Source organism: Gymnoscopelus braueri (assembly GCF_963280865.1).
Source record: "Gymnoscopelus braueri genome assembly, chromosome: 5".
Classification (NCBI taxonomy): domain Eukaryota; kingdom Metazoa; phylum Chordata; class Actinopteri; order Myctophiformes; family Myctophidae; genus Gymnoscopelus; species Gymnoscopelus braueri.
The window spans coordinates 9,227,276-9,250,880 of NC_137606.1; the positions used below are offsets into that span (position 1 = coordinate 9,227,276).

At 42.8% G+C, this 23,605-nt stretch overlaps 1 protein-coding gene across 2 annotated transcripts; it reads right to left on the reverse strand.

The window, feature by feature from the left end:
• Positions 1-183: 183 nt before the first annotated feature.
• Positions 184-23,544, reverse strand: mmp20b (matrix metallopeptidase 20b (enamelysin)). 2 transcript variants are annotated; one of them, XM_080428348.1, is made up of 10 exons: positions 23,355-23,544; positions 21,734-21,972; positions 21,019-21,158; positions 19,341-19,466; positions 12,434-12,592; positions 11,277-11,439; positions 10,741-10,874; positions 8,934-9,090; positions 6,795-6,898; positions 184-411 (listed from the first exon to the last, which is right to left on the reverse strand). In XM_080428348.1, exons 1-10 carry the CDS (start codon positions 23,481-23,483, stop codon positions 311-313), a joined length of 1,452 nt encoding a protein of 483 aa, XP_080284474.1. In that variant the 5' UTR covers positions 23,484-23,544; the 3' UTR covers positions 184-310. The 2 variants fall into 2 exon arrangements, with proteins under 2 accessions (XP_080284474.1, XP_080284473.1); XM_080428347.1 differs by having other exon boundaries at positions 21,019-21,167.
• Between the last annotated feature and the right edge of the window lie 61 nt (positions 23,545-23,605).

The window sequence follows — 23,605 nt, forward strand, 5'->3', positions numbered from 1 at the left end:
ACCACCACAGTGATGATGCACAGTATATTACTGCAGATCAAAGGAATTCATATAAACTCACCACAGACATCAGACAACTGTGCTCGGAGCATTTTACAGTGGTCTAAATATCAAAACCACACATAAGCTTGCTAAAAGCTTTTCTAGATCCTTTATTTGGACAAAATGATGGCCACAGTGGTTCTGATAAATAAAATATTTTAATGATAAATAAGGCTTGGAACACTTCACACAATGTTTTTTTTTTTTTTTAGTGCTATAATCAAGTTTATTGGCGCATTTCCTCGACACTCTTTATGGAAGCAGGATTTCAACATCCCAGCCAGGTGTTTGTTTTCTCAACTCCCACCACGTGCTGCTGGGTGTAGTCGTATTTGAAGACTTGTGGTCCGACAAAGAAGAAGATAAAACCTAGGATGACAAAATTCAAATCTTCAGGAGTTTTACAGAGTGTTAAATATATCAAGATTTTTTTATTATGTGGTATTTTCTGGTGTCTGAATGGTGTTGTTGCACAGTGTCAGTAGAAATTATGTTGTTGTTGTTGATGATGATGATGATGATGATGATGATGATGATGATGATCAGTGGTGGTACTCAAATGTTTTACTTGAGTAAAAGTATCAATACTGCAATGTAGAAGTACTATGTTACAAGTAAAAGTTCGGCCGGAATTCAAAATTTACGGAATTCAAAATTTACTCGAGTAAAAGTACAAAAGTATTGGTATCAAATATACTTAAAGTACGAAAAGTAAAAGCACAAAAATGTTTGAAAATAGCCGAGGTATAAAATAAATAATTTATATCTGCAAAGTAACTAGTAACAAAAGCTTTCAAATAATTGTAGTGGAGTAAAAGAGTAAAACAATATTTGCCTCTGAGATGTAGTGGAGTAGAAGTAAAAGTATAGACAATTGGAAATACTCCAGTAAAATAAAAGTACCTCAAAATTGTAAGTACAGTACTTGAGTAAATGTACTTAGTTACTTTACACCACTGATGATGATAATAGCTATAGAAACAGCTTGAAGCTTTATCTATACGTTGTCGCAGCGGTGTCATTCGCCAAAAATAATTGATTTGAAAGAACTTTCATTTCACTCAATTATATCCAGACATCATAGAAGTATAAAGTGTTCATTTTGCTATTAAACTTACCACATACAGTATATGAGGTTCATGAAATAAGATGAGTGAGTAAAGCTCAGGTCCTTGAACAACCCCAGTGCCAAACACATGATGCTGCATGTCTGTGAATTAGCATTCTTATACCCGTGACAGCTAGTGTATTTATGTTGCAAAAGACCCTGAAGGTGTAGACAGTTTGTTGGCTGACAAGATTGCTCCATTCACTTAACTAAACCAACATGGACCAGTCTGTCAACTCCAGCTGTATTATGTGGATGGTGTTGAACACATTTGACCCGACTGTTTTGGGAAACTACCATTTTTAACATTAAATGTGTTTTAAAAAACTGATGGAAAGACTTCATTTCAAAACTCGAAAAAGTGCTCTTCGGAGTCCTCAGGTCAGGAAGGTTATTGTGGGCCAGCAATGTTTGGAATTCGCCAATCAGGATGGAATATAAAAAAGCGGACAAAACCATCTTGCTCACTTGACTGTAGAGATAATGTGTACCGATTTGCATGATGTTTGGACAAAATTTGTAGGAGTAATATAAAAAAGAAAAGTGTTGCAAAAATCTGCCTCCTGGTCTCTAGGTCGTCCTCAGACGAGCCCTCCATCGTTGCTTCCAGTCATCCCGACTCTCCATACATCTGGCCAGCTCATTGGTGCTATGGGCTCCTGCATCCTTCTTGAGCGTGTCCACATATGTTAGTGTGGGGCGTCCTCTTGACCGGTGCCCATGTGTTGGTTCCCACAGCACCAGTTTGCTGGCTGGCAGCTCTCGGTGCCTTTGGCAGTGTCCTGCTAGTCTCATTCTCCTTACAGCAATCTTCTCGCTCACCCTTGGTATTCCCTCATACAGGATTCTGTTGGTAACATGCGCACTCTTGCTGATGTTAAGCACTGCACGCAGCATCCTGGTGTAGCACCCGTCCAGGGACTTCTCAAGGGCTGGTTTCAGGGTCCAGCATTCACTGCCATAGAGAAGAACGGACTCTACTGTCGCGTAGAAGAAGCTGAGTTTGATTTGGCGGGGGAGATTGGAGTTCCATACACTGGTCATGCCATTCATAGTCCATGAGCCAGACAAGATTTCATTATCGAAAGAGTGGGCAAAACCAAACCTATATTAAATTGTTCATAGGGTCAATACGAGTAAATAAATATATGATAACCTCTCCACAGGAGCAGCTTTTTCATGGTTATCACACATTTTGTCATTTTCCCCATATGTACATGACAGGTGAAAAAAATGACAAAATTTAAAAAAGAGTTATCATAATGAAACTTCCTGAGTTGATTACTTACATGAAGACAATGATTTATCGTATTACAAGTTTTCTGAAATTGTATATTTAAATATGCAAATTAGGCATTTAGTCCATGAGCCAGAGCCCCAAAATTTAGCCAGATATTGAATATTCCCTCGTTAAAAACCTTTGACTCCAACATCTTAACAAAATGAAATAAGTATGTTGACTCTGGCTTTGTCCAATGTTCCAATGTTGATTCTGGAAAGTTATGCAAATTTGGGCATATTTTCCTAATGCCTAATTTGCATATTTAAATATACAATTTCAGAAAACTTGTAATACGATAAATCATTGTCTTCATGTAAGTAATCAACTCAGGAAGTTTCATTATGATAACTCTTTTTTAAATTTTGTCATTTTTTCACCTGTCATGTACGTATGGGGAAAATTACAAAATGTGTGATAACCATGAAAAAGCTGGTCCTGTGGAGAGGTTATCATATATTTATTTACTCGTACTGACCCTATGAACAATTTAATATAGGTTTGTTTTTGCCCACTCTTTCGATAATCATTGCTCAATTTTGGGGCTCTGGCTCATGGACTATCAGTCCTCACTTTAAGATCTTTCTCAGTTGAGTTGACCCATGAGCCCAGGTATTTGAAGTCCTCGACTTCTTTCAGCACAGTGCCTCCTGCTGTAGTCAGAGGTTGATGTTCTGGTGGAACGTTGTAGGTGAGGACCTCAGTTTTCTTGGCGTTTAGCCTGAGGCCGACCTTGGCGCACTCTAGCTATACCCTGTTCAGTAGTTCTTGTGCTTGTTCCACGTTGTCAGAGAGCAAACTGATGTCATCCGCATAGTCAAGGTCTGTGAGGACCACTGCGGGGTGTCGCCTCGACTTCCTTGGCGTTAGTGTGAAGCCAAGTTCCTGCTCTCGCCCACTGATTGCTTTCCTGAGCGCATAATCGAGGACTATAATGAAGAGAAAGGGGGCTAGTGTATCCCCTTGCATAACCCCAGCCAGGATGTCAAACTCCTCGCTGTTGCCGTCTGGGGTCACCACCTTGGCCCTTGTTCCTGCGTACATGGACTCTATTGCTCGGAGTAGGTTGGGAGGAATCCGGTATGCCTTCAGGATCTTCACCATCATGCCTCGGTGGATCGGATCATGCGGTTGTAAGCCTTAGCAATGATGCATGTCAGACTGATGCCTCGGTAGTTGTCCGGCTTTGAGAGGTCCCCGGATTTGGGCACTGGGATGATGTTTGACAGAGACCACATGTCAGGCAGCCGATGCAACAGGGCAAGGTTACAGAACTCTAGAATGATGTCGTCGAGATCACAGTTCTTCAGGACCTCTGGGGGAATGCCATCTGGACCGGGACTTTCCGAGCTCCCCAGGCGTGAAGGGACCATCATCGATTTCCAGGTCCGGGAGGACTGGCGGCACATCTTCCGCAACTGCTTCTGGCGACTCTCCCAGCAGCCTCTGGAAGTGGCTGAACCAGGTCTTTACCCTCTCCTCAGGGCTGTGTCCCTTGAGCTGTCCCTCCTTGGTCCTCTTCCTCCCAGTCATCTCGTTGATGACCCTCCAGGCCTCTCCATATTTCTGGTCACCCTGCGCTTCCTGCACTCTCTGCACTTTCTCCATCAGCTCCTCCCCTTTGATGGTGTCGTATGTGTTGAACAGAAGATGCTTGGCTTCATTCAGCTCCATACGTCTCTCCACAGTTGGCTCCTTCTCAAATATGAGACGGGCTTCCTCCATCTTCCGCCGTGCCGCTACCACCCCTGGGTGCTTGGATCGCAGGGAAGTACGGACTCTCTCCATCATGGGCACACACAGTTTAGTCGCCTCCTCGTTGGCAGCAACGAAACGCATGTATTCGCTGCTGGGATCCGCTCCCATATCCAGCTGCTGGAATCGCTTCCTCACCTCCTCTGTGTACCTGGTTTGGAGGCCAGGGTCGCTGGAGAGCGCTTTCCAGTTATACCGGATCCTGGGGCTTGGTTTGGGGGCCCTGAGGCTCAGACGCACCTTCATTGAGACCACTCGGTGGTCTGAGCCCACAGTACTGAATGTGGAGTATGGTTCTGCATTCATAATGGAGTTCTTCCACTTCTTCCTCACAAGGATGTAATCCAACTGTCTCAGCGTACCAGTGGCTCTATCTCGGAAGGTCCACCTCTTTCCTATCCTCTTCCGGAAGATGGTATTTGCCGCCAGTAGCTCGTGTTCTGTGAGGAAGGCAGTGAGGTAGGCGCCATTGCGGTTAGTAGAGTCGTGGTAAGGGAAGGGTGTGTCCTCTGGTCCAAGCCTTGCGTTGAAGTCCCCAAGGATTGCCAGGAAGTTGTGGGCTGGGACGTCTCGGACCGCTGTTACCAGGTCCTCAAAGAACTCCTCCACGTCCTTAGGTGGTGCCACGTTGGTGGGCGAGTACACGACTATCACTGTTGTTACTGGATTGCCCGAAAACTCTGCGATCAGGATCCTGTTGGTGTGGTAGTGAACCCAACGGAGAGCCTTACGCACCCGAGAACCCAGCATTAACCCTACACCGCCTGTTGCGGCCTGGGCCTCGTTTCGCCACGCTGATGCAGAGATGAACATGCTTCTCTCCACTCTGCGGTACACGATCCGGTCGTCAGTGTGCACTCTCCTGTGTTCCTGGATCCCCAGGATCTCCACTCCCCATTCCTCAGCACAGTGTGCTAGTTCTATCAGCCTCGCTTCTTCTCTTGCTGTGCATGCATTGAAGGTTCCCATTACGAATGGTCTCCGACAACGCATGAGTGCATTGGACGGGGTGCTGTGATCAGACAGGACCCTCCCTGGGGCAATCCCAGGGTTTGAGGTCTTGTCGTCATGGTGTCCTCCAGAAGGAGGACCAGCACCACCGACCGCCGCGATGTTCCTGCGGACTCCCGCCGCTGGAAGTATAGGATTTGGGATGACTTTGTACTCCATGGTTGGCTTTACTATGCTGATAGCGGACTGTGGGGACTCCTCGCAGTCCCGGTTTTAATTCAGAGTTACCTTCTCCTAGACAGGTTGCCATCCAAGGCTATGAGCCCCATCTGCCCATGCATTTTAACCCTTAGCTGGGACAGTGGTTGGCAGACGCCAGGGCGTGTCCACACACCGGTGGGCCTGCACGTCGTGCCTCTGGGGTCCACTGCTACTCCGAGATCCCCTACAGATTAGCCTGGGACCTCGCGGAACCCAGTATCCGTGTGTGGCCATGTGGAGGCACTGCAGGAGTCTTGGTGGTGGAGAGGCTGTGTACCGGCAGGAGGAGGCTTACGCACTCGGCTCCTCTTTTCACCCCCGCTAGGAGGGCTAGCCGGTGGCAGTAGCTGAAAGCAGAGAGTAGCAAGCAGGAGCAACATGCAACATGCAACACACAACATGCACTGACTACAAGTACTTCTACGCACTACTGCACATGACGCATCACACACACCCTGTGCGCAAGCGCACACACACACACTGGTGGTGCTGTAATAGGGCAATGTTAAAAGGGTGGCATGTGTTCTTCAACATAGTGCTAATCTGCGTGCGAAGTTCCACCGCAATCGGACTTTAGATGTCAATGTTAGCCAATGAGGATGGAATATGAAAAATCAAACAGATCCATCTTGATCACATGACTATAGAGATCATGTGTACCGATGTGCGTGAAATTTGGATAGAATCTGAAGGCTTAATATCAAAAAAATTGTTTTACATAAGTCGGGTTACTGGTGGCGCTATAAAAGGCAAAAGTGAAAAATGCAGGGCAGATGTTTTTCCTTGGCCTCTAGGGAGTGTGCGTGCATAATGCAGATCGGTGCATTTATAGTTAAAAACCCAAATCGGCCTGTTATATTATAGCGCGACCATGCGGTTGATTTGAAAATGTTCAAGTGGCATTTCTTCCTCGGCCTAGTGGAAATATGAAAATTTAACGGAAAAAACAATGGGTTTTGCACAAATCAGCCTCCTGGTGGCGCTATAACAGGCCCATGTGAAAAATTTGCAGAGGTTCTGAATTGGAATCCAGGGAGTGTGTGTGCACAGTTTCGCAGGGACCGGGCCAACGGTGTCGGAGATTAGCTGCTCGCGGACGGACAGGACACACGGACGGACAGGGGGCAAAACATACTCTCTCGCCATGCCTTCGGCCTGGCGGAGACAATAAGATATCCACCAAAAAGTTAACACTCAAATGTGTCCAAATAATTGCTGGCAACTGCAAAGTCCTTGTGACCTTGAGATATTGTAATGAATTGCCATTATTTTACCATAACACATATTTATCGAATGGCATCCTCCAATTGTATCTATTTAACAACCAACACAAATTAAACAATACTTATTCTGTGGAAATAAAATACAAGAACAACTAAAAACATGAAAATGTCTCACCATCTTTTTGAAGTGCTGCACTTATTGTAGTGTTGAGTCCTGGGAAGTCCTCACTGATGTATTTTGGGTAACCGACATCCATGACTCTTCTGTTTTCATTGAAACTAAAGCCATAACATAAACAATGGGTATCACAAGTAATTACAAACTGTAACCTAGTAAACTAAACTTAGAAAAATAAATGTGTTCATAGTTACTGTCAATGTGGCCACATCAAAAAAGTGAAGTATTTTTTGAGAAGTGGTCACACAACACAGTTATGTGCAATAATTATTGTCAAAGATATGCCAGTGAACAATTATATATAAAAATATATATATCTTAATTTGATAATCTTTACGGTAAAATAACAATTTAACTTTTAGAGTAACACAGTTTCTGAATCAATTAAATTCATGTTTTACACCATCTTCAAAGCATTAGTTCATTGCTCTTTTTTCTATAGTGGAAGATCACAAGCAAGTGTGAGATACGATGTCCATGCTTTTATCTCCTCCAGACTTGACTATTGTAATGCACTTTATTCAGGGGATAGTAACCAAAATATTCAAAGACTGCAACTGATACAAAACGCAGCTGCTAGGCTCCTGACCCACACAAAGAGAGGTGAGCACATTACACCAGTCCTTGTGGCCTTTCATTGGTTACCTGTGAGTTTTAGAATTGATTTTAAGATGTTACTGCTTGTTTTTAAAGCCCTAAATGGTGCGGCTCCTGAGTATATATGTGATCTTTTAACTCCTTATAAGCCATGCCGCTGCCTGAGATCATCCAGCAGGGCCTTATTGACGGTACCAAAGTCTCGCCTTGTCACAAAGGGCGACCAGGCTTTTGCCATTCGGCTGTGGAACTCACTGCCTGTGGACCGCAGACAGGCAAACTCAGTGACCTCTTTCAAATCTCCTCTAAAAACTCACCTCTATCGCACAGCTTTTTCTTAGATTATGAGTTGTTGTACTGTTTATGCAATTAATGTCTGATTTAACTGTTGTTATTGTAAATCACTTTGTTTTTGAAAGGTGCTATATAAATAAAGTTATTATTATGTTACCATAGTATGATGCTGGACTGATTCCAGATGTGTGTGTGTGTGTGTGTGTGTGTGTGTGTGTGTGTGTGTGTGTGTGTGTGTGTGTGTGTGTGTGTGTGTGTGTGTGTGTGTGTGTGTGTGTGTGTGTGTGTGTGTGTGTGTGTGTGTGTGTGTGTGCGTGCGTTTGTGTGTGTGCAGAACTGCAGATGGAATTCCCTAACCCACCCCACCTCAGGGTGCAACTTGCATTCAGTACATACACACTTAAAGAATCTTTGGAGACTGAGAGCCATACTTCCAACTTTTCCCAAGTAAACCAAAACCTCCTGTGCACTCAAATGGCTATGCAGTACATGCAGGGAAATCCTATAATGCAGTGGTTTACAACCGTTTCTGGCTCAGTGTCCACTTGTAAAACCTTGAAAGCGTTTGCGGCGCACCCAACTGACCACGCACATGGTCAGTTGGGTGGGCTGCGTGCATTTTCAGAGCATTTTTATTCTAATGATCAATGAATTGAATTATGTTCCTGCTTGGAACAATGCCAAAGTCGCTATTTTTTTCTTCTTTTTTTTAAATCTAAATTTACGATTTTGTAACCCATTTTTCACCCAGCGCCAATGCCTAAGCTTGTAATCCTGGGCGCTACTCTCCCTCTGCCAGCCTGGGGAGAGCCCCAAACTGAGCTCATGCTTCCTTCAACGCATGAGGAGTGAGCAGGCTGCTTCTTATCGGAGTTTCCCCGGTAGGACGTAGCACGTGGAAGGAACGCGTTATTCCAACCAGTTCCTTTCCCCTCCATCAGGCGCCCCGGCTGACCAGGGGGAGGCAGTATAGAGACCAAGTTGCTATTTGTTTTTCAAGGTTTTAAAGAAATAAATACCATGACATTTATATATTTTTTCAATTCTCATCCTTCTCCACAAATCAGTATTTCTTAGTGTTTTGCCAGTTATTTGGGGGGGCGCACTTGCAGTAACCTCATGGCCCACCAGTGGGCCCCCGGCCGGCAGGTTGACAATCACTGCCATAACGGGTGAATTCCATTTAGCAATTTACCGTGTCTCTCTCTCTCTCTGTGAGTTCATTCATTTGAACCGTTGTCTTACCTCCAGTAAATGTCATGGATGAAGAACAAGGTGCGTCCTGTCTGCACGATGTGCACCGCTGCATCCACGTCCTGCACCCAGGTGGGGAAGCCAAAGTTGGTGAGAGGCTTGGGCTTCCCCTTTACAAGAGAGCCTTTCACTGTCCAGTACATGGATTCTGTCACGACACATGAACCACATGTTTGACATGTTAGAGGTACACAGGTGGTGGAAAAAGTACCCACATTTTTTACTTAAGTAAAAGTATCAATACTGCAGTGTAGAAATACTCTGTTACAGGTAAAAGTCCGGTAATCAAAATTTACTTGAGTAAAAGTACAAAATTATTGGCATCAAAATGTACTTGAAGTACCAAAAGTAGAAGGTATACTCATTATGCAGAATGTCCCTTTTCACAAGTTTTCAAATGTATAAAAGGTATACAAATCTTTGAAAATAGCAAATCTACAATCTCATAATGTGTCGCAACGCATTGTGAGCTTGCAGATCGGCTATTTTCAAAAACAAAAAAGTTACTAGTAACTAAAGTTTCCAAATAATTGTAGTGGAGTAAAAGTACAATATTTGCCTCTGGGGTGTAGTGGAATAGAAGTAAAAGTATTGAAAACTGGAAATACCCCAGTAAAGTAAAAATACTTCAAAATTGTACAGTACTTACGTAATTGTACTTAGTTACTTTCCACCACTGCTCAGAGTTAAGATCGAATACTATTCTATTTTTTCTCTTTTGTAAAAAATCTTTGGAGTGGAAGGAGTGAGCAGGCCGCTTCTTATAACCTGACAGGAGGGAGTTTCCCCGGTAGGACGTAATGTGTGGAAGGAACACGTTATTCCAACCAGTTCCTTTCCCCTCCATCAGGTGCCCCGGCTGACCAGGGGGAGGCAGTATAGAGACCAGGATTACTGCATGTTTTTTGTGAGGGTACCTAGTACTTAGCCTGGTAAACCCTCCCTCCGGAAATCTCATTTCCATTTGATTTCAGGAGTGAGTCTGGCCTGATCCGCCTTTCTGCAATATTGGCTGTGTATGCCAAACGGACGAGCCTATCAGCGTCGTCGCTCATTGTTCTGTGATTGACAGCTTACGTTGGCCAATCAGGTAGCGAGTTCGAGTGAGCCCAAAACACGAACGGCAGCCATCTTTTTCTTGTCCACTATATTCTCCGCTATTTTTTTACTTTAAAAAGCTCTCTAACTTCTATTTTGAGGCACGTAATTTACTTATAAGATATCGTTTGGATAGAATTTAGTTGTTTAACTTCATATATGTGGTCAATTAATCATGACAAAGCCTATTTAAAAATAAAAATTTAGAGAACCGGTAGGGGCGGGCAGTGACACCCATGTATCCGAATAAGGCAACCCATTTTGGGCATGGCTGTCTCAAAAGTCCCGTTGCGTCACATTAAGACTGGTGAACTGCTGATTGGCTGAAGGGGAAAAATTATCATTGGCTGAAGGGGTTGTCAGTCAACGGTATTACTCCCGCCCAACTCCAGCACAGCCAATATTGCAGAAAGGCGGATCAGGCCAGACTCACTCCAGGAATCAAATAGAAATGAGATTTCCGGAGGGAGGGTTTACCAGGCTACCTAGTACTACCCAAGGGGACACGGGGAGAACATGCAAACTCCACACAGAGAGGCCCTGTTGGTATCTTGATATATTTACAGTTACACGACTTGGTTTTGTGAATAAAATGTGGGTCCCTGTTATCCTGACAACCTTCACAGTATATCCATACATTTTACATGAAACAATTTAATGCTGCGACTGTATGGAGCAGAAGGTTTTCAACTGGCTGTACCGTGGATGAGGTAAGCGGTGGATCTGCGTGGGACCCAGAAGGCAGCGTCGATGTTGGTTTCAATCTTAGGCATAAAGTTGGTGATGGGACCTTCTTTGATGTCTTGTTGCTTGTTATGTTTGATCCATAGATACCTGATGAGATAGTTACAGAAGAAAAACAGTGCATGTCAGTGTCTTCTGGAAGTGACCAACGTTTCATCATGCTATTGTTACTGCCAGTGGTGGAAAAAGTAGCACCATTTTCACATTGGCCTATTATAGCGCCACCAGGAGGCCACATTAACGTACCTGACCTGCTGGAGACCTGTGCTCCGAGGAGCACTTTATCTAGTTTTTCTATCAATTTCAACCCCCACAAAGCATTAAATTCATGGAGATTCGTTTTTGTTTTTGTCGCATTCTTAAGCCAATAATTTGACGACCGGCGGAAAGATGTATAATGTATCCGGTAGGAGACACAAAGGAGACTCTTTGTGTCTCCTACCAGAGAGACCGCCGGTTGATTGATTGATCGATTGATTATCACAAGGTTACCTTTCTCTGAAAAAGAAGGTGGCATCGCCCACGGTCGACACGGCATCAAAGGACATGTCTGGGTCACATTTGTTCCTCATCAGACGAGGAGGAAAGAGAGAGCCTGACAACCTGGGGTTGTACTGAGTGTTCCAGCTGTACTGAGGCCGGCGTCTGTTTGGACCTGAGAGAATAGCAGTGCACACTTATGTCCCTGGTTCTGCTTCACTTTGCTTTCAAACACAACAAATGTCAACTTTATCCATCAATAGCAAGCCTTGTCTTTAAGGGGTGATCGTCAGTGTTTGAGTATAGTGCTACATCTGTGTGAAGTTGTATGATAATTTATATTGCACCTTGAATGTGAATTCTAGCTTTGAAGCTCAGCACCGACTGACATGCTAGCAGGGGACAGGTTAAAAGTAACAAGCTAAAAAGTTAGTCATGTCTAATTGCAAAATGCATGCTTTCAGATGTTTTTCCCCTTCATCTTTTCATCTGGTTGGCAAGACCATGTTGATTTTGACAGCAAACTTTGATATAGTTTTAGTCATAGTATTTTGGAAAAAAAATCGGTTTAGTTTTAGTCATATTTTAGTCACCTGAAATGTTTTAGTTTTAGTCAATTATCATACGATTTTAGTCGACTAAATCTGCAGTTGATAAACTAAAATCTATTTTTGGCAGGCCTTGATGGCATCGAAATGATTTTCACTTAGCTGAATGAGAGAATCCGATCTACAAGCTTGTAGATCAACTATTTTCGGTCTGTGACACCCACCCATGATGACTTGTCCTGGATCTCTTCTCTTCTAGTCCCTCCCAAACATTTTAGTCTAGTTTTTATTTGTTGACAAAATTGATCATAGTTTTAGTCATCATAGCTTAGTTTTTATTTTGTTTTTATTTCGTTTTCGTCAGTGAAAAAAGGTAGTCGACAGACATTTTTTGTCATAGTTTTAGTCGACAAAATCAACACTGGGCAAGACTTGTCAGTAGAACTTGAGGGAAGACTCACAAGCGTTTGCTAACTAAATGTAAGACTTAAATGAAGTTCAGTTTTTGTATACTATTGGAGGATGTTGCCATACTGTAGGCCTACCTACAATATGTCTAATCTGTAAGATTGTATCATTAGAAACCAGCTTATATTATTATATCAAATAAAAAATATTTACCATAAAGTGCATTGATACTTGCTACATCCTCTCTGGAGAGTATGTTGAGTGGACTAGATGATGTATATGTTGGATACATCAGTGACTCTGGGTTCCTGGAGTGTTTTAACCCCAAAGCATGACCGAATTCATGGGCGGCGACCACATACAGGTTGAATCCTGCAATAGTACAAAGAAAATGCTGGATATTAAAAATACATTTCAGCGCTGATGCATAAACATGCTTCTCTTATGAACAACAATTCAGATTTCACATGACTTTGTCTTTGAATAAGTAAAGCATGCTTTTATGCTTGTATGGTATTGAATGCTAATTCTAGGGCACTGTTTACTATAGAATAATGTGGAATAATCCATGATTATGAAAGATAACTGTGTATTATTATTGGTGCAACAGCAATGTGCTTTTATTGTCCTGCAGGAGTTAGCAAACATGTACTGTTTGAGGTGAGCCTAGTGGTACAGAGTGGGCAGAGGCAGGCTCCCTGCTGTGCTCCTGAGCTTCAAAGGAAGCCCTACATTCCGGCGGGGGTAGGGTTGTAGATAAGAGACAAAAGCTTTGTGTAAGAACAAAGCAACTGATTTGACTGCATAATGCAGTCGGGCTCCACTGTGACAGGAAATGGCAAGGAATCGCAAGGCTTTGTGGGTAACCGGAACTTCCTGTTGCTAGAGGCGGACCTTGTGTGAGAAGTTTATAAATTAGGAAGGTCTCAGAACAGAGACTCAGATTCTAATAAGTAACTATGCCATGGGTTGTCCCTCGAATATGGGTTCTTGAGTGACCCATTGATCATCTGGAAGAGAGTGGAAAGTCAATAGTAAGTAAAGCATTGTAAATGATTGTATGTTTGATGTGTTCATAATGGGATGAAGTCATATCTTAATACTGTGAATGTTCTGTGCTTGTTTTCTCTCTTACCAGGTTTTATTACCTATTTACCTAAATGTATTGTATGTGTTATTAGTAAAATAAATCACCTTAAAAGACATTTGGTACGAGTAATGCCTTAGACTCACTCCTCTCTCTGCCCTTTCATTTGGGCTTAGTAACCGTTGTTTAACTCTGCACAAAGCAGAAAACTAGGTTGGCTATAAAAGTGAACAGTAATAAAACTACTGTAATCCCCGGAGGGGATTTCTTTAGGGTTTAAGCGTTAAATTACGCAGTAATTAAACTACCGTAATCTCCGGAGGAGATTAGCTAGAGTTTAAGTGATTAAACTGTAGTGTCTCTTAAGAGAGACATCTATGAGTTTAAATTGATTAACCGTGTTATACGTGGTATAACACAGTAATAAACTATTGATAGTCTCAGGGAAACTTATCTGAGTTTAGTAATTGGAACTCTGCTTGTTACACGGTAATAAGGCTGTAGTGTCCTCGTGGGGGGCATCTTAGAGTTAATAAGCGAATGACACTGTGTGTGAACTCCGCTTATTACAGAGTTATTAAACTATTAATGCCTCTGTGGGAGGCTTTACTGAGTTTAAAGCGTTTAATTACGCATTTATTAAACTATGCTGGTTTTTAATAAGGCCTTCAGAGTTTAAGTATTAATTACCTAGTCATTAAACTACTAGATTTCTTTCGAGTTTAAGTGTTACGCAGTAATTAAAGAAATTACCAAGTCATTAAACTACTAGATTATCTTTCGAGTTTAAGTGTTACGCAGTAATTAAAGTCAAATTACCAAGTCATTAAACTACTAGATTATCTTTCGAGTTTAAGTGTTACGCAGTAATTAAAGTAAAATTACATAGTAATTGAGTGTTACAGAGTAATTAAAACAATTATGAACCCTTGGAGCCTATGTGATTCTAGAAAGGTATTAGGTCAGTCCTGTAAGCGGATCACATAATTGTATGATCCTGCCAATAGTCTGATGGTGAAAACCATTAGAGGCTGGATTTAATGTGTGTTATCTAGTGAGATAACATAGCATAAAAATCTCCTATAGCCTTAGGAGTAAAGACGCACTGTCTCTTTAAGATGAGAAGTGAGTTGTAACAAAATAAAGTATCTATTAGACCTGGTTATGGGACAGGTTAAAATAGGTTATCAGCACTAACACTGGCGTAATGAACTAATGTTAGAGTGGAAATCAGCGCCGAAAAGAGTCGGTGTGGGACAAAAAGTCTCCAAAAGTTACAGCACAAAAGAGAGTCATCGAATCCACGGAGGCGAGAGAGGACAGAGCCGGCGGCCTACAGCGTGACGCAAGGACCGAGGCATTGAATACTGTACAGGCCTACGAGAAGCCTACCGGGGAGAGACTCAACCAGGTGCTATGAACAAAGCCCTACAGTTTGCGAAAACTGTGGAGAAAAGACTGTAGATTTGAGGATGCTGCGTGCTAACAGATTCTATTGTCTGAGCTAAGGATAAGGAGCTGAGGGAAAAGCTAGAAGCTAACCACAGGTTTTGTAGCCAGGCTACCGCTAAGAGTTTGATTAGCGTACCAGAGAAGGTTAGAAGCTAAAGCCATCCGACCTGAGAGCTACCTTTAGCGTGGCTAGCTAAGCTAAGCAGTTCTATTGTCTAGCATATTAGTGCTAGCTGCTAGCTAACTGCCATTATTGACAGAGAGGTGATTGTTGCCCCTGACCTGGGTGGTGGGGAAATACAATTAGCATTCTCTTTGTTTACCTGGGAGACAGAAAGTCTGTCCCCCCTTTGTTTACTGATAAGGGTTGGGGGAGGATTCTGCCAGTGTAATACACTGTTTAACCAGACTTTATGATAGACTGATACTGTGAGTAACTAGATGATTAGTGTACAAGAACAGGGGATCAATGGTAATCATTGTGGGTTAAATACTAGAATGTACATTGGTAGAGCAAAATATATCCTATCCAGTATTAATTAACAAAATTAACTAATGTAAGTAGACCATTAAAAGGCTTCTTGCGTGGAATGCTGATAGGGTGGGTGCTATTTTACAGGTTAAACACAGTGTTAATTAATTATTGTTGTTATATAGCTAAAGGCTGAAACAACACTGTTACTTGCTAAAAATAACTGACGATTGCTGTCAGAGCCTATTGAATTTAGACTAACTGAAAAAGCCTATACCTAAAGTCCTATAAGCCAAGAAGGCAAGGTAAAAGGGGGAAAATGGCAGATTTAGCTGATTTAGTGGAAAGGGTGTGGGAAGCGCAGTCAGACTTTGAGATGGCAGCAGAGTACACACTCTATATTGTTAGTTATCTATCAACAAATGAGATAGGTGCAGCGGGAAGGGAGCTAAAAGCCGATTTAGCTAGATTCCTTGAGATTGCTACTAGTTCTATCGCCATACTAGAAGAAGTTGGCAAGGATTCATCTGAGATCTGCAGGATACTGGATGCCTGTGTCCTAGAGTATATCGAGACATTGAAGCTGGTCTGGGTTGAGGTGGAGAGATCACTCCAGGATGAGAGAGGGTCCCACTTCACACAGCCCCCAGTGAGTGAACATCCCCCTGCTGTGGGGGAGGAACTAATGTCTGACCCCACAGAGAAAGCAGCAGAGCCGGTAGTAACTGGAGAGGGGGTTGGGGAGGACGTCGCTTCCAACCCACTCTTCACGACGGAGGTCTCCACGGACCCACTCAACACAGAGGGGTGCCAGCGACTGGAGGTCACTGAACCAGGAGAGACCCCATTCCACGCTGCGATCGAGAGAGCAGCTGCAAAGGTGCCACTGGTGATCGATGGAGCTGGACCGGGGGAAGCAGACCACGCTGCAGAGGGGGGTAGGAATGTCACACCTACAGATGGATCAGCTGGGCCAGCAGTCCTCAGAGTGAAACCAGATGGCATCACTACTGCAAGGGACAACGCAGAGACCCCTTTCCACGCTGCTCCGAGGGAGGCAGGGACCCCTTTCCACGCTCCGAGGGAGGCAGAGACCCCTTTCCACGCTGCTCCGAGGGACCACGCGGAGAAGGAGGTCAATCCTGAGGAAGTAACTGCGGAGAACCAGTCACTGGAGATCGAGAGAGCAGCTTCGATGGACAACGCGGCGGAGGGATATCTCCTCATCACGACACGCAGGGAAGGCGCCGAGGAGGTCGTGACGGCCGGCGGAGAGGAGCCATCGGCGGTGGGGGAGGTGCCACTGGAGATCGCGAGAGAAGCGAGAGAAGCTGCAGGGGAGACCCCATTCCACGCTGAAGAGGGAGGAGACCACGCCGGGGAGGGTCCAGAGGGAGCCAACGTCGCAGATGAGCAGACCGCCAGGAAGGCAGCTTCAATGGACGTCGCCACGGCGGTGAAAGTCTTCACCAATCCCATCGACGCAGAGGGGAGCCAGTCACTGGAGGTCGCTGAACCAGGAGAGGAGCCGGCGAGGGCGTCAGTGGACGCCACTGCTGCAACGGACGTCGCCGCCGGCAGGGGACCAGCTACCAGCGGACCGGTGGCGTTCAAGAAGAAGGGATCCGAGTCGCCTGGCAAGGGTGGCGTTCGCTCCAAGGGCCCGTCTAAGAAAGGTGGCAGGCAGATGGCCCAAAGCAGACCAGTCAGGCCTGTCAAGGGTGGCGTTTGCTCCAAGCCCCTGTCTCACAAAGGTGGCAGGCAGAAGGCCGAAAGCAGACCAGTCAGGCCTGTCAAGGGTGGCGTTTGCTCCAAGCCCCTGTCTCACAAAGGTGGCAGGCAGAAGGCCGAAAGCAGACCAGTCGGGTCTGTCCGAGATCGGGGGCTGGGCGCCTACCCAGCACCCCCAAAACCACTCAGAAGGAAGTCTGAGTGGGTGTGGTCCCTGCGAGCGCCCGCTCGGAAAGAGAGGGGCGGAGTGCTACGTCAGGTCATTTCAGTTCTTACCGCCAGGATCCAGGCAAAGAGAATGCTTCGTCCTGGTGGGGCTGGAATAACTAGAAGAAAAAAGGTGAAGATTAAAGATACACTAACAATCCCTTCTCCACCCTCGAAGGAGGGGAAGAGGGCCACCAGGTGGAGCAAAGCCCCACGCTCTTTCTTGGCAGCGGCCGAGAAGAGCCCCCAGTTGGATGTTGCTAAAAAAGCAGTTCCACTGGTGGCTGGTGGTGCCAGCAAAGTGACGCTGGCGAACGAACTGACATTTGCACTGCCACCCTCAGAGTAAGGGAGCAGTGCAGATGGAAAGGTCCATGAGAAAGCGGCATGGCAGCTGTGACTGGCTAGACAAGGGTTTAGGCCTTTGCAATAGGCTTGACTAACAGGTCTATCCAGTTATTAGCTGTGGACAGTGGTACGCAGTGCGGACAATAAGCGAAAAAGATGCCAACGTGGTGTCTAAAAAATCGAAATGTCTTATTTGAGCGACTGTTTATTTAGGAATTTCGAGAGATATTGTGTAAATGAATGTATCATTTGTAGTGTTTACGATATTACCAGAAGAAATAACTTGCATAATGAAATGTATTAATTTACTGCCGACAATATGCCACTAAGTCAAAATGCAACAATAATTTGGAAGGTTCTTCCATGCAACAAAATTATTCTTAACTGATGTTAACTCATGATCTGAGTAATCAGGCCTTTTTGAATTGCTAATTTGTTGATTGTATAAAAAGCATTTTGGGATGTGGGCTAGAAGTTTAAATGCAGAGTGAAGTTTCTTAAAGGTAAGATTGTAGATCAGCCATTTTAAAATCTTTAACCAAGTTACTATGTCAATTGTCATGGCAACATGCCCTAAATAGGACATTGACTTACTAGGGAAAAAAGTGGGAGAAGAAAAGTTTTCCAAAACAATTTGAATTCCTAAAAGTTTGAAAATGACAAATTGAGAAAGTTAAGTTGAACTGTAAATTATTCCAAAATATGGGTTTAGAGCCACTTAAAGACAATGTGTGAAAATTGTGTTGAGAATGTAACCTGTATGAGTGTGGGATCAGAGCAGTTTACAGAGATGAAATCGAACTTTTCCGCCATACTTTCGCCAATTACTGACCTAAGCCATGATTTAAGAAGCCAAAAAAGCTCACAGTGAATGGTGGTAGTAGAGGTTGGTTGTGAGAGAACTGAACATGGTTCAGTTATCACAGGTGGCAGGTGTGGAATAATCCATGATTATGAAAGATAACTGTGTATTATTATTGGTGCAACAGCAATGTGCTTTTATTGTCCTGCAGGAGTTAGCAAACATGTACTGTTTGAGGTGAGCCTAGTGGTACAGAGTGGGCAGAGGCAGGCTCCCTGCTGTGCTCCTGAGCTTCAAAGGAAGCCCTACATTCCGGCGGGGGTAGGGTTGTAGATAAGAGACAAAAGCTTTGTGTAAGAACAAAGCAACTGATTTGACTGCATAATGCAGTCTGGCTCCACTGTGACAGGAAATGGCAAGGAATCGCAAGGCTTTGTGGGTAACCGGAACTTCCTGTTGCTAGAGGCGGACCTTGTGTGAGAAGTTTATAAATTAGGAAGGTCTCAGAACAGAGACTCAGATTCTAATAAGTAACTATGCCATGGGTTGTCCCTCGAATATGGGTTCTTGAGTGACCCATTGATCATCTGGAAGAGAGTGGAAAGTCAATAGTAAGTAAAGCATTGTAAATGATTGTATGTTTGATGTGTTCATAATGGGATGAAGTCATATCTTAATACTGTGAATGTTCTGTGCTTGTTTTCTCTCTTACCAGGTTTTATTACCTATTTACCTAAATGTATTGTATGTGTTATTAGTAAAATAAATCACCTTAAAAGACATTTGGTACGAGTAATGCCTTAGACTCACTCCTCTCTCTGCCCTTTCATTTGGGCTTAGTAACCGTTGTTTAACTCTGCACAAAGCAGAAAACTAGGTTGGCTATAAAAGTGAACAAATAATTTTTCAATTATGTGTATTGGCATAGTTTTAATCTAGACTATTGCATTATTTCATGTCACCTCCAGGTGTCCAAAGAATTCCATACAGTTTATTAATGTATAAATGGTTTCCACAGTACCCTTTCCTCCAGCGGCCCAGAGCTCAGAGTCATCAAAATGTGTGTCCCCACCAGTGCCCTCTCCTGGACCGTAAGCATGTGCCAGAGTGCCTCTGGGCCCATCGAATGGGTACATGTCACCATGTGCTTCATATGATCCAATCAGAACAGAGTAAAACAGAGGTAACAGAGAAAACAGTAAACCACATGCATGACAACTTGTTACAAGTACTCAAATGTTTTACTTAAGTAAAACTATCAATACCACAGGAATGCAGAAATACTCTGTTACAAGTAAAAGTCCAGTGTTCAAAGGGTGCTTGAGTAAAAGTACAAAGTATTGGCATCAAAATATACTTAAAGGATACCAAGGACCTCAATGGAAACAAGACCGCAAGGACTTTTTTGAACGGACCTTTTAGATCAAGTATTTTAAATGTAACTGTGCTGTTTTTACCTAATAAAATATTCAATCAATCAATCAAAAGTACCCAAAAGTAAAGGTACTAAAATGTTTGAAAATAGCAGATCTACAAGCTTGTAGATCGGCTATTTTCAAATATCCTATGTATAAAATAGGGCTGAAGTGGTTAATGTATGTTTTATAATGTAATAATTGATATCTACAAAGTCTAGTAACTAAAGTTTTCAAATAATTGTAGTGGAGTAAAAGTACAATAATTGTCTCTGAGATGTAGTGGAGTAACTAAAAGTACTTCAAATTGAAAATACTCCAGTAAAGTAAAGATTCCTCAAATTTGTACTTACTTGAGTGTATGTACTTAGTTACTCTACACCACTGATTATACCAAAATAAAGCCCTCTGCTTACCTCACCAATGTACTGTGCTCAGTGGTTAGGGCTTCGCACTAACACTACCATAATGATGGGTATGATTTCCACTGGGGCCTGCGCATGCTGCCGTACGTGTACTATGGTTTATGATGAACATTTTGTTTCCTTCATTGTTATGTTTGATGCACTTTTGTATGAAACGTGTCTGTCCACTATCATCAAATGGCCACTACCACCTGTTACCAGGGGTGGAAAAAGTACTCACATTTTTTACTTAAGTAAAAGTATCAATACTGCAATGTAGACATATCTGTTACAATTAAAAGTTCGGAATCTCAAAATTGACTTGAGTAAAAATACAAAAGTATTGGTATCAAAATGTTCTTAAAGTACCAAAAGTAGAAAGTACTCATTATGCAGAATGTCCCATTTCACATGTTTTCAAATGTATAAAAAATAGCCGATCTACAATCTCACAATGTGTCGCATTGTGAGCTTGTAGAGCGGCTATTTTCAAATGGCTGAAATTTATACAGGTAATATATGTTTTGTAATACTCAAAATAACTAGTAGCTAAAGTTTTCAAATAATTGTGTGGAGTAAACATATAATATTCAAATGTAGTGGTGTAGAAGTAAAAGTACTGAAAATTGGAAATACTCCAGTAAAGTAAAAGCACCTCATAAAGTACAGTACTTGAGTAAATGTACTTAGTTACTTTACGCCACTGCCTGTGACCATCAGTGTCACAAGTGTACAGTAATACTGCAAGGTACTGTGGCTAAAAGTGCCAACCACATTTTAATGTATCAGCTTGGAAAACAATCAAACAGAAATGAAATGCCTACAAAATGAATCAATCCACTCCTTTAAATCAAAGCAGGAGGTAGGCTACTGTACTCACCATAGGTGACAAAGTCCACCATGATGTCAGCGTTGCGGGTGTATGACCTGACAAACGTCAGACCGCTGGCCCTCGCCCAAACACCGAGGGCTGCCGCAACCAGAGAGTCCACAGTGCTGCGAGGTAAGTCTCTGGTGTACCTACCGATGCTGACACAGCAAAGCACAGCACACTGCATGTTACATTGTGAATAATTCAGCATAGGCTAGCTGTGGCCAGTGGTGGAGAAAGTTCTCAAACGTTTTGCTTAAGTAAAAGTATCAGCACTGTAATGTAGAAGTAGGCCTACTCTGTTACAAGTAAAAGTCCGGAATTCAAAATTGACTTGAGTAAAAGTACAAAAGTATTGGCATCAAAATGTACTTAAAGTACCAAAAGTAAAAGTACTAAAATGTTTGAAAATAGCAGATCTACAAGCTCGACGCGTTGTGAGCTTGTAGATCGGCTATTTTCAAGTAGCCTATGTATAAAATAGGGCTTAAGTGGTTAATGTATGTTTCATAATATCATAACTTATATCTGAAAAGTAACTAAAGTTTTCAAATAAATGTAGTGGAATAAAAGTACAATATTTGTCTCTGAGATGTTAGTGGAGTAAAAGCAAAAGTACTGAAAATTGAAAATACTCCAGTAAAGTAAAGATTCCTCAAATGTGTACTTAAATACATTACTTGAGTAGGCTACATGTACTTAGTTACTTTACACCACTGGTTACCTGTATGTGATGACGTTCTTGTTCCATCGCGTTCCCTGGCTGAGGTTGTATTCCTCCACGTCGGGGACCCCACAGCGAGGACTCTGCATCATATCCAGCGTTTCTGGGTCCAGCGTACCCGTGGAGTTCAGCCCAAAGAACTGCTGCATGTCCTTGACCTTGGAGGTAAACGAGGGCCAGCTCCTTTTCCTGCGTCCGAAAGGCTCTTTCTTCAGGTTGTAGTACTGCTGGAGATATTCCTGTGTGGAAACATTCAAGGTCCTTCATCACGTCGAGTGTTAGGCCTGTCACAATTATTACATAACCGTCTAATCGCAATTATTTGAGATAATCGCAATTATCGTTTCCAGGTTGAAATATGTTCACCCATTTTCGTATATTAAAAAAGCAGAAATAGCTGATCTAAATGCTTACAACGCGTCACGCGTTGTAAGCATTTAGATCTGCTATTTCTGCTATTTTTACATCTATACAATTATTAAATGTGAATAATTTCTTTGTATATTTGACTTATTTGTGCAATTTTTCATTATGAAGCCTAAAGGCAAACAGATGTTTTTCCCCAGATGTTCCAATGTTCAACGCCAAACACACAATTAAATCATTGATCGCAATGATTTGAGTGAAAATGTATCGTCACCTTAAATGTGTAATCATGACAGCCCAAGTTGAGTGATTGAAGACTAAACCTTGCACTATACAGTATGCAAAATGTTTGGCTGCATGTATGTACAGTATAGCCTGTATATGCCAGATTATTCTCCATTATAATCTTTTTATTTTATTTTTATTGCTGTTAAAGTTTTTACTTTTCCACCTATGCCGAGGTTTATTATCGTGCTTTTACATATATTGTCAGCACAGTCTGTGGAGCATGTCACACCAACACTTCACTGCACATTCAGTACTTGTATGAGTGATTGACAAACAAAACCTATTGAATCTGGAATCTTGAACTATATTGCCCCATGGAATACTTTTAAAAACAGGTTATGAAGGTGGTGAAGGGTCTAGATATGTCAACTTAATATGCAGATTGTATACTTTACAATACGGTATCATATCAGAGGCAATTATGTGTCAATGTGAACAATTTAACTATACACTCACACTAATATACTTGGAGAACACAATGTCAAGCTTTTATGTTTTAAGTTATGAGCCTTCCTAGTTTATCTAAACATTTTATCCTACAGCAAACAGAATGGAAGCAAAATATGTATAGCTCCCATTCATGCCTGGCTTAATACATTTAGCACCAAAGGACTAAAAACATAGACACACTAAGTGAGCGAGACAGGAGATACAGATGTTGCCACAGAATAAATTAGGTGGCTTGGTCAAATCTAAAATCGGATGGTATAATTGCTGCCAAGACTCAGAGGCATGCCCGTTATTTACCCCCCCCCACCCCACCCCACCCCACCCACGCAAAACACAAATGGATAAAAAGATCATCTCCATATCCCACTCACATTAAGAGACAGTTTTGTCCCGTGGAACTTAGATGGAATGTCATTCACAAAAGGATTTGTTTTCAAATCAGCATATAGGGTATTATTGTGCAACATGCAGTCCATTCCAAATATCTGTAATCAAGCCCATTCAATTATGCACTTACTGTGGCGAGCTTCAGGTCACTCTGTGGCGCAGGAGAGGACCAGTCTCCCTCAGGAATGACTGTGGGTGCCGTGGAACATGGAACGGGTAGAACCAGCACCAGGACAAAACAGCAGCAGGACAGCAACATGACATGCGTTTCCCACACCTCTAACACTAAGGGAACTAGAGTGGCCAAGTTTTAAAAACGCACAGAGTTGCAAAGGAGTTTCTGGTTAATGGGAAAGCCTTTTAAATGGTTATTGTGACTCA